Source organism: Haliaeetus leucocephalus, unplaced genomic scaffold (assembly GCF_000737465.1).
Source record: "Haliaeetus leucocephalus isolate CR32 unplaced genomic scaffold, Haliaeetus_leucocephalus-4.0 Scaffold984, whole genome shotgun sequence".
Lineage (NCBI taxonomy): Eukaryota > Metazoa > Chordata > Aves > Accipitriformes > Accipitridae > Haliaeetus > Haliaeetus leucocephalus.
In genome coordinates this window covers 3,555,906-3,572,537 of record NW_010973420.1, presented here as the reverse complement: position 1 = coordinate 3,572,537, position 16,632 = coordinate 3,555,906, and the positions used below count along the sequence as shown (strand labels likewise).

Here is a 16,632-nt window from a genome sequence, read left to right as displayed (position 1 = left end):
AGTTTGCCACTTTGAAGAAACAGGCAAGAAATTGCCAACTGCAATTGAATACTGGAATGGTTCTGAAGGTATTATAATGAATAGATGCTAGCTTTCAAAACTGATTATTTGTTCTTTTATGGAAAAAAAAAACTTTTTGGACAGTGGGGCCTCAGATTTTTTTGAAGAAATAAGCTCAGAGTCATAACAGCTTTTAATGCATATGTTGCTGAAAACCACCACTATTAGATTGTTTTACTGTAATTATTACCTGAGGATGGGATTTGATTTATGATCTTGCAGGAGGAAGACCTAGAATCAGTTTGGTAATTCTTGGAAAGAAAAGATTTGTTTTCAACTGATTGGAAAATACCAACTTTGAGAGGGGAGAATAAAAGCAGAGAAAGGGAGAAAAATCCTAGCTGTTTTATTATATTATTCAGCTGTGAAGACTTTCCCACAGCCTTTGATCAATGTGCTACTTGGCTTCTAAATTTTGTTATGAGTGGTTATTACATATCCATTGAAAACTAAGAATAATACCAACATCTGTTTTCTATTTGAAGATGGACATAGTTGCCCAAGCCTTAATGCAAGAGCCTAGCCATTAAATTAAAACTGGTATTGGAATACCTCAACAATTTAATCACTGAAAAGACTACAATTTTACATAAAGGAAATGGGGGGGGGTGTCTTTCTTTTGTGGCCAGTATTTAGTGACCAAAAAAGAAAAACACAAGCTAAAAAACTGCGTTATTTACATGATTTACAGGCTCTAGCAAGTCCTCTCTTCATGGAGCTCTACAGTAAGAGAGACTTCATTTCCTTTAGAAGAGGTTCTTCTCTTCCTTCTCAGCCTTTTCTCTCTTGCTGTGACTAATTCTAGTTCAGCACAAAACAAATTTGTTATCCCTTTGTTTTATCAGTCTCCTGAACCTGCTGTTCTTGTGAACCACTAAAACCAATCAAGATTTCCAAGTTTGGATGTTAACATTGGCACTTACAGAAGTGATTTAAGATGTAATTTCTAGGAAGCCAATCTGTGATGCTTTGAAGGACAGTTTTCTGAAAGGTGGCCCTCATCACTTCTGAAAACCAAGTCTTTCTAAAATATTTCATGTTACATTCCCAGAATTATTGATCACTTTTAAAAACTGTGATAATTTTCCTGGGCATAATATTTAGTTCCTTAATCTACCTCCAGTCTATTGAGTCTGCTGTTACCTGAGCTGGGCAGGTATCTGCAGATATGGAAGACAAGTGAACAAACAAAAAGACATGTAAGACCCTAAGAAAAGAACTAGAGCAGAATCTATCAGCCTGGCTAAGAGAGGTCGTGAAGGAGAGGTATGTTCTATTGCACAGAATCAGTACCAAATACAGTTGTTTCTATGTGTACTGTCTTGTAAGTACTTTATCACCATCAGTTTCATCAGGTACCAAACAGTCTCAAGTAGCTTCTTTTGGTAAAGTATTGGCATTATAGTGTTTTGAAAGCTGGGAAGCTGAAGGAATTTCAGTAAGTACTTAAATGACTAGCACTTACCTTTTCTTTTTCTATCCTGTTCTGTCTTTGCTCGTGTCACACTATTTCATTAATTTTCCAAGTTTACATCTTGTTTTTCAAAACCCAAAATGCATTTTAAAAAGGTTTGGTAGTAGCATACAAACTGGGTTTATTTTGACATTTCTTTATCTTTAAAAATAATATAAGTGGAGTTGTGGATCATGAAGTTCAAGGAGACCCTCAGCAAACTCAACAGTTTATTTTCATTCTGAAAATATTTGGTGCCTTTTCATGTGTCTTCACTATATCCATTCCAGTTTTCCAAAACTGTAAGATACATCCTCACCAACTTTCCTGCAACTGTCCAATTCTGTCTCCATCTTTCACACATTTGGGCTTCAGAGATGTGATTGCTCACTGCTGAAACAAAGACAAACAAAAAAGAAAATTGCAGCACTTTTTTACTAAATGGGTCTAATAGTTAACTTTGCAGGAGTTGTTTTTTTCTTAAGCATTCAATATGTTCCAGGTAATCCTGTTTAAATAGCCATATGCTCATATTTCAAGCTGACAAAAGAAATCAGAACAAAGAGAAAATGACTGCCCAAGAGGGTAACACTGAGATTTATTTAAAACAATTGTGTTATAACATTGTCTAACTATAGTATTTGTGAATTTTTTAAGATTATTAGCCATGTCCTGTATTAATTACTTCCAAGGACCACTTTGGTGGACAAACAGTATAAGAAGAGGGGCTGAGTTAATCAGAGTTTATTAGTAATAAGAACACAGAGTAAGAGAGAACCCTATAAGAAGTCCAACAGTGAGTCAAAACCACACCTTTCAGAGACCTCATTTTTGATAAACGCTGAGAAAAGCATTTCAACTTGCTAAAACAAAAGGAATCTGAATACCTGAACCAATGTAGTGTGAGAAGATTTATATGCATGAGGTGCAACTAATTTTAGCTAACATTAACATACATTAGATTATTATAAGTCATTATCAATATCCAAACAAATTGCAGAAATATCAGTCTTGATAAGTTTTCTTTAAATAATTACAATTGAATACTTACATCAACTTTTAGTTTTTTGCGAAAGGATAACATTTTTCCCAGCCTTAAACTTGCTCCATAGCTGTGTTTTGCTAATGTGGTTTAATGATTCAAATAATGCTAATTGTTTACACAGTAAACGAAGTATTTTTGGACTAAAATGGAGTTGTATAAGTGTAAAGTACTATTATGAATATGCTTATCTGAGCTTTCCTGAAAGATTATACATCTCATTAAAATATCAGTGTTCTTTTGTAATTAGCAGATTATTATACTACTGTTATTGAATGAGGCTTATGTTTTCAGTACTTTTTTATAATTTTAGGTCATTGCAACCATCCCAACAAGTAGGCTAAAGTTTTTAAAGGAGGCAGGGAGGCTCACTGAGAAGGAGGAGGTCCCTGAAGAAGAACTCAATGAAGATGTTGAAGAAATTGATCATGCAGAGAGAGAACTTCGACGTGGACAAATTCTCTGGTTCAGAGGGCTCAACAGAATCCAAACCCAGGTATGCTAAAAGTAAATGCCCACATTGTCTAGAAAAAAAATGCTTCATCTTTGATCAAGGCAAGATAATGTTATAAGGAAAGCTAGAGAGTGTGCGTGTGAACAAAGGTACTTGTTAATTGTTTTACTGTTTTCAAAGGAGGAACACATGAAAAAGCAAAATAGGTGAATTGAACAAAGGTGTGTTTGTACAGCAGAAGAGATAAAGTGAAAAGGTTATAAAATTATAATATGCAAAAATAGGAATACTTTTTTTAAGAACTGTGAATGGACATTCTATTTCAGTGATGACAGCTCATAAAATAGTGCTGCTTAGAAAATGCTACTGTGCCAATGGCTACCAAATGTTATGAAGGCTTTCTAAAACATACTGTTTTATTTTGTCAAAAATACATTGTTGCTGCCACTTCTGCAATAACAGAATAATTTAAATTGTTGAGTCTAAAGTAAAAAGTACCATTTGATTAAAAAAAAAAATCTTTTCTGTTCTGGCACTACCATATATGTATTATGATTAAAAGGAATTTATTTTCTTTCCTATTAGGTGATGAAAAATGTGGTTCTGGATTTATTTTTAGTAGTAAGGGCCTAAGCATCCATTAAATATTGAAATGTATGTATTGGCTAGTATGGATGATTTCTTAGACATATCTATCTTTTTATTTAAAAAACCCCCAACTTTTGCTAAATACAAAAATCCATGGCATTTTTTTTATGTACTAAATATTTGCACTGCATCATGGTGCTAATATAGTACAGATTAGGATATCTAGTAAAATTTGTCCTGTAGTGCTAAAAAAATTATTTGAACTATTTTGCCTTTTTCATTGCAGTGAAGTAGCATGTTTTATAGCACTCTAGTGCTCTCTACTTGATCTTTCTAAGATCAACTGTTTGTGCCAGCTTGCAGAAGAGAGCAGCTCTGAAAGAGATATGTACTCTCCATATCAGATGTGAATGTTTTACATGATGCTTACAAGAAAAAGAGGTGAATAATTAAGAAAAATATTTTCTCCTTTAAAGAACCTTTTAAAAAACATTTTTATCTCAGAAGATTTTGATTATTGTCTTTAAGATAAACAGTACTTTCTCCTTTTCCCATCTACAAATCGATACATTTTTTTCCTGGACAAAGAGAGGCAGCCATGCATTTTAGAAAAAAATGAGGGAACGCAGTTAACTTAAACTAGGACAGTTAGGTCTCTTTAGTGCATCTGCAGAGCAAAAAATAAAGAGAGTGGAAACTGCCATGAGAGAGATTAAGGGTTTGGGTAAATTCTGAAGGTTCTGTGGTAAGTAATTAAATACGGATCTTCAGCTTTGAGGTTGTGTGTCTTGACTCTATTGAGTCAGGAGCACTCATCATTAGAGAAAATTCAAATTGTCACAGTAAAAAGGTGACAAACAGGTGCCCAGGTAATGGTGATCTTTATGAAAAGATGACCTCTAAATGTGCATTCTTTTCTTCCTGATGGCTATAGGAGGAGTGTTGTCTGTTGGCATTTCTGTCAGGATGTCTTTCTGGTTGTGGTGAGTGCAAACAGCTACAAGCACAAAAAAGCAAATTACATCCTTTCAGTTCTTTTTCTAGTCTGAGAGGTAGCTTTTAGTTCTTTGTCCATTTAATTCACAGATAAATTATTATTCTTTTATACTATTTAAAACAAAATGAACTTTAATTATGTTTCTTTGCTAACATCCATATTCTTAGTTTCCTTTCTGCTCTTAGTTGTAGAAATATCTTCAGTAGGATATATTGCTTCTCTCCTGCCAAGAGGCCTCTGTGATTGTTTTTCTCATTTTGTTTATTCAGTGACTGATTTTTACATCCATTTCACATCTGTGGAATGATAATGAAAAAAGGAAATGGGCCAACAGATTCAAAAAAGTTCCAACGTGTCCACTGGAGAGTGATGAACTTATATGCAGGTCAAATTAGATCCATTGTTGGATGGACCTTGAGTTGAGCACATTTGGATGCTCTGTGTGTTATGACCCATCCAAATGAATTCATACACTTGTACTACATTTCTCAGGAAGCCAGCTAAAGAAGAGTTGATGGAAGAAGATGAGGATGTCTGTAGCATCCTTGGGGAGCTGGAGGATTTGCAAGAATCCTCTGATGTCTAATGCACTTCTGGAGATGCGGAAGAAGAAGGTAGAGCATCCCCTCACTTTATATATATAAGAGGATGACAGTAAGATTAGGAATAAACTCTAGACTCTCTCATGACTAGATTGATCATTCAAATCCTAACAAGACCAGTTTGCATCAACATACGCTTGTGCTGTCTACTAGATTACCTTTATTTTTGCTTATTTTCTATTCAGTCATTATTGGACGGATAGCCACAGCACTCAACAAAAGCCTTCACTCCTAAAACAGTTATAAAGAATCTATGATAGGGGGGTTTTTTTTTTCAGATAACTGACAGATTTCCTTTGTAATGCTCCAGTAAAAACTCATCCAAACTGACAAAAACTTTGCAGTACTAAAGACATTTTTTTCTTTTTCATGCCCTCTCAAAACAGAGGGTTCAAACCTAGTCACCAGAGAAAGGATTGCCATTGTTGATTCTTCATACTGAAATGTCAGGCATATTTCTATGAAGACATGCATGAATTTACTTTAAAGAAAGGTGTATGAAAAATGCACATAACTAAGTCGAAGCGACTGGCTAGCTACTTCTGATTTTCTTTTTTTTTTTTGTCTGCTTCTGTTCATTTAGATATTTTGTTGTCTTATAAATATACTATAGGGCTTCTCTGGATGGATGCATGTTCTCCTCCTCTGAATGGAAGAGTGTTTCCTTACTGGATAGCAGTCTCAGATCACTGACATAGGAAGTTTCACAAATGGCTTGTTCTGGTTATGCAAGTTTCAGAAAGATATAAAAGTGGTCTCAAATTGCATAAAAGACAGGACTTTTCAGCCTCTGCTGGTTTTCAGCAAATTTTTCCAAGTCTTTATTGCAGTTCTCACAAATTCTTCGTTCTGAAGGAAGAGACAAGACTTACCATACCATCTTGGCAGATCTAATAGCCTTTGGAAAGTTCAGCAAGTTCACCTTCAGGCAAAACTGTGTAATCTGAGTAACACCAAAAATCATTGCATCATTTTAAATTGTATACTGAAAAGTTTCTCTAGTTACCTCGCCTTTGAGTATGGAAAAATCGTGAAGTGTGGAGATTTGAAAACTTTTCAAGCTACATGTCAGATTTTTACAACACTGGGCCTGATTCTTTCCTCCTCTGCTTCATTCTTGCTTTAATTCACTTTGCTTTATCTGTTTAAGGTGAGAAATAACTGTCTAGAAATGTTTTAAGAATAAAAGCAAAAACTGAAAAATATATAGGTGCTATGTTAACTGCTACTGAAAAAAGATTATTACTCCTTAGATACTAAAAAAATACATAGAGGTGCTGTACTGCATTTTCTTTCCATTCCTTTCTGCATTAAAACTTTTCTCTTGAACCAATGCAAATCCTATAGCAATGAAAGTCACTCCTGGCAAGTGGTTTTGAACTTAGATAAAAAGCTAGCACCTCATTTTATGGCTTTCCATATAGCTTTTAATAAAAAAAAACCATTGCAGTAGCCCAGTGTAAGTGGAGTGGAAACTGGTTTATTTCATGCAGATTTTTTTTTTTTTTTTAAATAATATTCTGGTTGGAGATTAGGTGAATGAGACCTGGGTCCTGTTAACATTAATGACAACAGAAATGCTTGCTGAAAATCTGTTCTGTGTTAAACATCAGAAAAATGTTTGTTCTGCCAGGACTATTCTACTAGTATAAGACCATTTTGTTTGTTGGGGTTTTTTTGTTTGTGTTTTTTTTTTTAAACTGCTAATCACATATTTTTATTAGCTGTGTGTACATCAAAAATATGGATCTTCTAGAGTATAGAAAATACAGAAAAATGAGAGCGAGGTGAAAAATTTCAACCTTACAAATAAGCTTCAAATGTAGGACAGTATTTTTTTTCTCTACCTGAAGGCCTATAATCAAAACGTGATTGCATCCCATATTTTGTTGGAAATTTTTCTAACTTTTCATGATGTATGACTTATCATTTACTTTCTCCTTTTTAACAACTTGAATTGTTCTAAATAAATGCATTCTTTTGTAATTAAAAAAATAGGTCTTAATTTAAAATGCATTACTTATTTATTTCTATGAGCTCTTTCTTCTTTGTTGTTTTCTGTTTTTGGAAGATAAACTTTTGGGCCAAGTTCTTCTCTTCTTTCTTGGCTTCAGACAGAGCACAGCCCTGTATGTTCAGCTTTTAAGATTCTGAAAAGGTTGTCATCCTCCTCCTATGAATTAAATCCATTAAGATCTGTAGTTACTTTCTTCAGGAGGACGAGTCAATTACACACCTGTAATTCTTGTTCTCTGGAGAAACTATTAAATACAGATCTTCCCCTATCTTTTCACTCTTCTGCTAAGGTCTTTGCTTTCAGTTTATTAGGAAGACATTTGTACATCTAGAAATGCCCTTTGGCTTAGGATTTATCATCTGTGTCTTCCACAGTGATACACACTTCATGCTCTCAGTAAGAGTCTTTAAAATCTTTTTCGAATGGTCTCTTTTGAAGAGTGCTCTGTCACCTGTGTTCAGGTGATCATGAAAACCCAAGATCTGTATTTAATTCTACTTTTGTACAGTGAACGTTTCAGGTGAGTATATAATATATAACCAATGGTTTGAGCCATATGTTTTTTTCTAGATGCCAATGTGAACCTTAGCTAATGATTCACTTGTACCCCTATTCCATTTGCTAACTCACCTGATACTGTGTTTTTGTACTGTGATATTTGTATTGGACTTGTAATTCAGAATAAGTCTGCTGCAGAGAACACTGAGAGCAAAGCTGTGAAATGTTGTGATGACTACTAAATACCGTATGTCTATTAGTGTGCACATTCAAATAGGTGGTGTAAACAGGACTCTCAAATAGTGGGTCAGTGAACAAATCAGCTGTTTCATGTTTGTATAGTAAAAATTCAGTGTGACAATTTTACAGTAGTAACCTTTGCTCCCTTTTACAGCTGGCTGTGATATGATTATTCCCATAAAAACATGCAGGAAAATAAACAATGATGTCCAAAGTTAAGATTATTGGAGGGGATACAGCCATACTATTAAAGATGAAGCCATATAGAATTTGTTTATTCCTAAGACTGATCACACCAGAAAATGTTAGCCAATTTATTACAGTGCTTTCAACTTGGAAAATTTAGGAGGGCTTGCACCAAGATTTGTGCTGTTTTAAGTGATAAATATACCACTTTACCTTCTCCTAGCTACTTTCTAGGCTGTGTATCTTCAGAAATCTGGGTTGCAAGATACAAATCTGGTAACAGTGGGTTACTTCAAATAAGTAGTTGGTTGAATTCTTCTAATTGATACTACTACTGCTGCTTTGTCATATTGTGGTTGTACTAATGTAACAAAGAGGACATACTGGTGTGTAGGGATTTGTAGAATATATTTACTCCTTGATATTATCTACTGCCAATCCCTGGCTTTACATTTGTACACAGAGCCTGCTTTTTATTGGGTTATACTGGTGACAGGGGATGCCTTGAAATACTCAGCTCTTTTTTTAACTCATCTTCTGCGGTGATGAATAAAGTGCTCGGGAAGGTATTCAGGATGGATATATCAGTGTGTACCATAGACATATGAAAATAACAATTAGAAAATTTTAATTTTATTGCTGCAAAAGTCAATCCAGTTCCACATAATTTTCTGTGTGATTTTAAGTGCTCTGTATGAAGATACAATATTAATCTTTTAAAATCTGTAGTTATAAAAGACCAATATTAATTCATTATGCTTAATTTATACAAACTTTCATTATAGAAAAAGATAAAATATTGGAACACTTTCTATTTTATCAAGCTAGTATAGTGACAACCCTGTTTTTGTAGACAAAATTGAGTTGTATTTTGAATATTGTAAAGGTTTTTTTGGTTTGCTTAGGTGTCGTCCCTGTCATCCTTCCTCCCTCCCTTCCCCCCAAATACCAATTAAGTGTCTGAATTTTCTTCCCTTTGGAAGAACACCCAGAGAGCAATTAAAAAGTAATTTTATTCTCAGTAGGAAAAAAGTGGAGATTAGTTATATCAAGTATTCCAGTTTTATTTACTTTATTTATGTATAAATAAAATAGTTTAAATTTTAAAGATTGTTATTTCAAATCTTCTAGTTGTTTAAACTGATGCAGCTCCACTGCCTCCTATGGAGCTGTTTCATTTTATCCAGGCAGAAAATTTGGATCATTTGATGTCTAAAAACATTAAAAGGAACACTTAAAAGTATTTCTTTCAATTGAAGTAAAACTGTGTACACGGTTGATTTATTGTTTTTCATTATTATTCCTGTCAGTTATGCAACTGTATCCATACTTTAAGCAACTTGTCTCATTCTTTCCTCCATTACAGATCGAAGTAGTCAATACTTTCAAGAGTGGCACTTCCTTTCAGGGGGCTCTAAGGAGACAGTCCTCCGTCACAAGCCAGACCCAGGATGTAACCAATATTTCTAGCCCTAGTCACGTATCGTTATCCAATGCTCTTTCCTCTCCTACCAGCACATCTGCTGCTGCGGCTGGGCGTGAGTGTGTATTCTTAATGCATCAGACCTACAGAGATGCCAACTTACGTAGCAGTCATTTCAGACTAAGCTACTTTGCCCTTTCCCATCTTGTCCTGTTATTAGTTTACACATACCCCGAAACACATAACATGATTACTTTGTGTACAGTAGATACTCTCCATGATTCATTGCAAGTTTTGTTAACTTACTGTTAGGACAGGAATTTCTAGTAATTTTTTTATCCAGTGTATGGAGATTCTGATTTTATTTGGGGCTTCTGTGTCATGTTTTCTCAATCTCATTGGATATATTTTCTACTGCTTATAAAATAAAAGTACTTTAAGCAATTCTACAAATATCTTATATGAAGCAATACAGCTTGTCAGAAAAAGGATCATTCCATCTGGAAGACTGTGTCTAATATAGGTTGCTCATGTCCAAGAAAGATGTGCTCTAATTAGCACAGGTACAGAAAGGAACAAGGAAATAGAGAATCTAGTTTATGATGCAAGGCTAAGGGATTAAGGTTTACATGAATGGTGAAAGAATATATTTGTTATCTCTAAATTCACTGGGAGGTAAGCATTAAGGAAGGAGGGAGCTAGACAAGTTAAAGGACAGCGTTGAAACAACAAAATAAATGTGGTAACAAATTTCTTTGTTAGAAGAAGCAGGTTTCTAAACACTGAAATCCTGACACAGCTTTCTTCTAGATGCAGACAAGCATCCAGTGAAGATGTAGTGAAGTGAATAAAAACTTTGAAGTAGATAATAAGAAAGGGCTGCTTCACTAACAGTAAAATTCCAGTTGCTCAGGAAGACTCTTACAGGTCTAACTTTGTTTTTATATTTTTATTTATTCAGGACTGTAAGTAGCTATTTTGTTTTACAGCATAGCCAGCATTAAAAGTATATTTAAATTGATAGAACTCAGTTTACAAGCTTGTCACTTACTTTACAAAATAATGCAGTATATTCCTTATGCAAGTTTCAGTGAAAAGTTGGCCAAACAGACAAGAAGCCAGTCTTGTCTGTCTAGCCAATGGAGAGAGGGAAGGCAAACAGAGACAAAGCAGGCAAGAGAAGGAAATAAGATTGCAGAACTCCTGCAGAAAAAAGAATCTTGACCTTTCCATTCAGTTTGAGTGCAACCCCCCTCAGTATTTGACCATCAAGCATTTAGACATGCATTAGAAGTTTTGCTGGAATTAAAAGGCAAAGGAGAAACTTTGTTTTTGCTAGGAACCCAAAGAGCCATTAAGGTTCCAACTTTGGCAGTTGCTCCTTGGAGAAAATTTATAACTTTTCCTGTCTTTTCTTGGGAAGTTTGGCCTGCTAACGTCTACTCCAACAGCACCAACCATTTCAGGGCAGAAGCACGATCAATAGAAGCAAAGTCACTGAGCTACAGGCCACTGCTGTGCCACAGGCACTGTACCCTGCTTCTGAGAACTCAGAACCAAAGTTACCTCATTTCCACACTGAGCAAGGCACAAAACACCACACACAAACCAGCCTGTAATCCAGGGAACAATTTTCCATAATAGCATTTCTACATTTGAGCAGAAAACAGAGCAACTCATTCTGCTGTGGTAAATGTTTCAATAACATCCTGTAGCTAGCAGTCTGAAAGGGTAGATCCAATAAAATCAAAATAGTCAATTTATCTTCCCTATTTTCTCCATTGCAGCAAAGCAACTAAGAATTGAACAGTCTTGCATCTTGACAAAGGCCTTACTAGGTTATGGGCTGAAATTGATTAATAGAAGAAAGCATAATCTGCTACCGTCTTTGATGTCAATTTCTATTTGGAAAAATAAAATGGGTCTACAGAGCTCATCAGTTATACTTACGTTTATTCAGTAAAATAAAAAATATATGATTGATTTGTTAAGCTACCCAGAGATAGGTATCTCCATTGCAGAGGAAAATTAGAGATTGGGCCTTTTAAAGTGGTTATTCTGGCCTGTTAGTATTTTATGACTGCAATATAATGTCTGTTTAGTATCAAACTAGTGTGTCCTTCAAATTATAACCCTTAGGGAAAGTTTTGATTTACTAATACAACGACACAAACCTAATGAATGCCAGTGAAAAAGCAAAGAAAAAACATTTGTTTTTTATTTTTAAATTGGGTATTTACAGTTGGTTGTTCATCTTCCAGAGCCAGGGAAACCTTTCCTAATCCAAATTCCATAGAAATGAGGTATGTGTTAGTGAATTGGGATTTTCTGAGAAAATTTCAGTTGCAAAATGCACACCTAGGTCTACTTTTCAGCTCCTTGCTTAAAATGTATATGGTGGGACAGGACTGACTTCTTTTCTCCTAGCTCTCAGAATGAATTAAAACATAAATCATTATCTTCTTCATATGGGGTGGAAGGGAATAATGGGATAATTGTACCTCTGATTTTGAAGCCTTTCTCTGTCTTCAGGAATCCTTAAAATATTGCATATGTAAATATATTATGGGGAGTATCAAGGGAAAACCTTAAGGGTATAGCAAAGACAAAAGGGTCTAATACTTGAAAAGGCCCAATATGAGACACTGTCAGGCAGGTTTGTTTTCAGAGAAATGGTGCTCAACATGTTGCAACAATTGGAATATTTCAGGTGTATTTTGGGTGCCCAAAATGCAGAGGTTCTGACATGAATACTTAATGAAAAATACAAGAATCACATGATGCTCTATCAATAAGAACATGTAAGTCTAATTCAACAGAGTATTTATGCAGTTCTTTACTAATTGTATAGCTTTTTAATACATAGTTCATTGTTACACCTCACCAATCTATGAGATTTATTCTGCAGATTTATAACAACATTTTGAAATTTTTAAAAAGTGGGGTTTTGTTCTAGTATTTTTGGGTAGATTAATGTTTGATTCAAAGGTTAGTGAATGCTTAAAAAGAAATCTGCCTGCCAAATGCAGCCACATCTGCAGTAGTTTGTGAAACAGATTAGCAAGTTATTACTTGAAATTTTCAGCTATTCATAAATACAGCACATTCAAATCTTTCATAGGATTGTGCAATACCTTAATTAAAAGCAATTTATGCAAAGGAGCATTTGCTACAGTACTAAAGTTTTCCTAGTTATACTGATGCTTTTTAGCTGTCATGGTGTTTTTGCCAGTAACAAATAACAAATTTCTGGATGTCAGCATTAATTGATAACAATGAGGTCCATATTTTGAGTCTCTTATCTCTTGAAAAATGTTGCAGCTTTAAATAAACATAGTGAAAATTTCTGCAAATTGAAATCTGTCATTTTATATACTCTGATAAAAGTAGAAAAATCTATTTAAATGCAACCTAAATATGCACACGTATTTAATATGCACACATTTAAGCTACAGAAAATGAAAACATGGGAAAAATAAGGCTCTGTATGCAGTACGGTCTTGGCCAAGTTCTCAGGTTTTGTCATGTTGTGCATGGACACACATATACACACACAATCTTCTATCATTGGAAAGCTGTTACAGTACAGGGTTAAAAGTGGTTTTAGACACCAGGCTATCCCATACCAGCTTTGGTGGATATATATTTAAATGCATTTGTTTCTGTGTTTTATTTTGGGAAAACAAAATCAGATCCAGTGGGGCAATGGAGCATCTTTTTTACTTTTGAAGCTCAGAATTAGTAACACAAAATGTTAGCTTATGCTTAAAATTAAGTATATGCTTAAAGCCTTTGCTACTACATTGCTTAATTACATAGAGGATGAGTAGATCTAACTGTACACAAAGTAAACAAGTTATTCTTTATCCTAATCTGTTTATATCTGGTTCTCAGATGTTGTTTATATTATCAGTAGGTAACGCCTTCAAAAGAACATGATTTCAAATTTTCCAGGACACACATTTAATATTCCTTTGTACTTGCTCTTCCTCCTTCCTCTCAATATCATATATAGTTAATACTATTCCTAAGTGGAAGCAGCCAGAAACTGTAGGTCCCTTACAAAAACCCCTCCTTTCTTTCATAAAAGGTTATAATTTAAAATATTGTTAGGTGTAGGAAACACTGGGGTAACAACAAACAAACAAAACCAAACCCCACCATAAGGCAACCTCGCAGATCATGAAGCTGCTGTAGTTTCTGTATTTGCAAGTTCCTTTTTCTTTATTCTGTTGAGGTCTGTCATTTTTGTCTGAGATTTTTAGAAATGAATATTTTCTGGAATCACTTAGAACTTTTTGTTGTATTAACTCTAGCAACAGTGGCCTCAAACAAGCCACTTTTGTAAAGATGACACAGGAAAAAATACACAGTGGTGAATCCAAATTTTATAGCAGCCAATTAAAATCGTACCAAACAATGACAAAATATTCTCAGAAGTATTTGTCTAACATACAGATCTCTGAAGGTTTTTGTTTGGGTTCTTTTTTTGGTTGGTTGGTTGGTTTTTAAAAAGTGTTTTCAAACAAAAGAAGAGCATAGCACCCTTAAGGCTGTATTTTTGTTCTGGTTCACTTTTTGGACAGGGCTACAATCTTCAAAAGTGGGGCTAATTTACATGGAAATACAACTTTTTTCATTCTCCCTTTAATTAAAAAATAGTTGAAATTTATCAGACTTGCCAAGAAACTGTCATTTAGAGGTAGAAGCTTTACACATGTAACATTTGCCTTGGGGTGGCACAAGGGCATAAACATCTGCAAATCGTGTCAAACTAACATAAGGCATTCAGCAAGTTTAATTCTAGTACATATTACAGTCCATTTACTAATAGGTAATTTTAAAGAGAGAGCTTAATTTAGGTATTTGTAATGTTGTGTATGAAAATCAGATTCTTTTGTATCAAGAAAAATTATTTACTGTTATAGCAGCTTTTGCTTTTCCATATTTCTTATATACTTAGTTTCCTATAAATGTAATCATCATTCAGCTGGACAGACTTTAAAACTAAAACTTAAGATAAAATCTTAAGTTTGGATCAAATTTTCTCATGAAGAAAAATGGGAACAAATTTCTTAAGGGAAAAAATTAAAATCTTCTGTTTTAATAAATGTTAAGGCAAAGATTACTGCCCAATGTTGATCTATGTTCAGATCACAGACCAAGTCAAGCGGGCATACCAGCCTTAGTGAAAATATCGGTTGCTTTCTGTAGCAACATGGTATATAACTATCACATGAGGAAATGGAACAAGCAAAACTTAAAGTCCACATCCATTTAAAATTATGTTTATGAAAGTTGCACCATTTGGGAACATCATTAAACTAGAGACAGAGATACCATATGAAAGCTTAGAAGTTCCCACTGCTTATAACCAAGATTTCACAATCCTGCTGGGATATGCAAGATCAAAATCAACTTCTATATCTTCCCTGTAGGGAAACTAACTAGGTATACAGTCTAAATATAAAACCAAGTCCTCAACTGGAGATACGGCATGGCAAGAAGGCTTAGACTCCTAATGCAGAAATATGCTCTTTCAAATGGTTGTATAATATATTTAAACTTTGCCAAATCTGATACAAAAATGTCAGACTCCATAATTTTGCAACAATCCTATAATGAAGGAGATATGCTATGGAAAGTGGAAGCCCTACATATGGTTCTGATCTCATACTCTAAAATTCAGTGGAATAATAGCCATGTGAACCTTTTGTGAAATGAGAATCAGGCCTAAGGATTTCATAGAATATGTAGGTATTCTATTTTCCTCTTGCTGCATGTGGTTTGACTTTTCAGCAGCACTTACTGGATTTACTGGATATTTATGTAGAAAGAGAGTAGCACAGATAATGTTATGCATCTGTTTCACTCATTAAAGCAGAAATCTAGGAATTATAGTTTTTCTAATTTTTTTTTTTCATTTTATCTTTGAATTTGCCCAACTTCTGCATCATACAATCCAGAACATACCAGCCGCAGCATTTACAGGTGACTCCAATACATGCAATATCTTCTCCTGTGGATACCCAATCTGATTTTACTCACCTAAAACTGGGAGGATTCAAAAATAAACAAAACCAAATATACTGAAGATATGCCTTCTATTTCAAAGCTTTACATATGCAATAGTACTTGACCCAACTCATTTACCTTTGTATAGCTATAGTCCTGATATAGAATAGTATCAGTTACACGTAAGAGTTGGCATCTCTCTGCAAAATTGACCTCTTGTTTACAATTTTATACTAATCACCTTACTGATCTTTCAGTATTGAATTTATTTGCTTTTGCAGTGCCCTACTCTCTACTGTCTGAATATTAAATGTGTTTGTTTTCCCAGAGGGCTAGAGAACATTGGACAAAAGGGTTCAGCAGGAGAGAGTGAAATAAAAAGAGGTTGTGAGTCTTTAACCTTGAGCCTGAAATGAATGTGAACCAAACTCAAGATACTTGGCTTATATGAAGCCAGGTAAACATTCGAGTATAAGCCCACACACTACCAACCATAATACATCTCTTGATGCTTAACAGGCCTTGTGTATTTTGCCTAGATTGTTTTACTTAGGAGTGAGATTCTGAACTTCATCTTTTTCTTCTGATGGGAAAAATTTGTAGTATCTAAAATTCTATTTCTTTTATTTTTCTTGCCTTATGCAGTATAATAAACCTAACTTCAAGGTGGGATGAAACTGAAGAGTTTTTTCTATTACAGCTACAGAGAAGAAAGAAGTGGAAACTTATAGCAATGTCAAAAATGTCCTGAAGTGTTGTCCCCACAGTCTTTTGTTTAAAAGCAGTTCATTTTTTTCTGTTGTCTCCATTACTGTGGGAAAAGGGAGCTGTATCAAACTGTTTGTCTTCCCTTGGCATTGTCAGTGTCATAAAGAAGTATCATTACATGAACTTTACATAGTTCATAATAAAGCAACACTTTCTAGGTTCTATCCATCATGGGTATGTCCCTGCTTTTACATGCTGTACAACCATAACAACATTATATGAAGTTCATCTGCTTTATTTTATCTTCAAAAAAGTAATGTGGGCTTTGTTTCAGCAGAGCCCCTAAATA

The 16,632-nt window shown here is 34.5% G+C and overlaps 1 protein-coding gene across 5 annotated transcripts in view; it reads left to right on the top strand.

The window, feature by feature from the left end:
* ATP2B2 (ATPase, Ca++ transporting, plasma membrane 2) overlaps positions 1-16,632 on the top strand; it is a 194,570-nt gene that overhangs the window by 172,996 nt on the left and 4,942 nt on the right. For 4 of the 5 annotated variants that reach the window (XM_010584463.1, XM_010584461.1, XM_010584460.1 and 1 more), the window contains one exon: positions 2,869-3,051. In XM_010584463.1, coding sequence (XP_010582765.1) covers positions 2,869-3,051 — 183 coding nt within the window. Of the gene's footprint in view, positions 1-2,868; positions 3,052-9,503; positions 10,112-16,632 lie in introns of those variants that run through there. The other variant, XM_010584458.1, reaches the window with a different exon arrangement.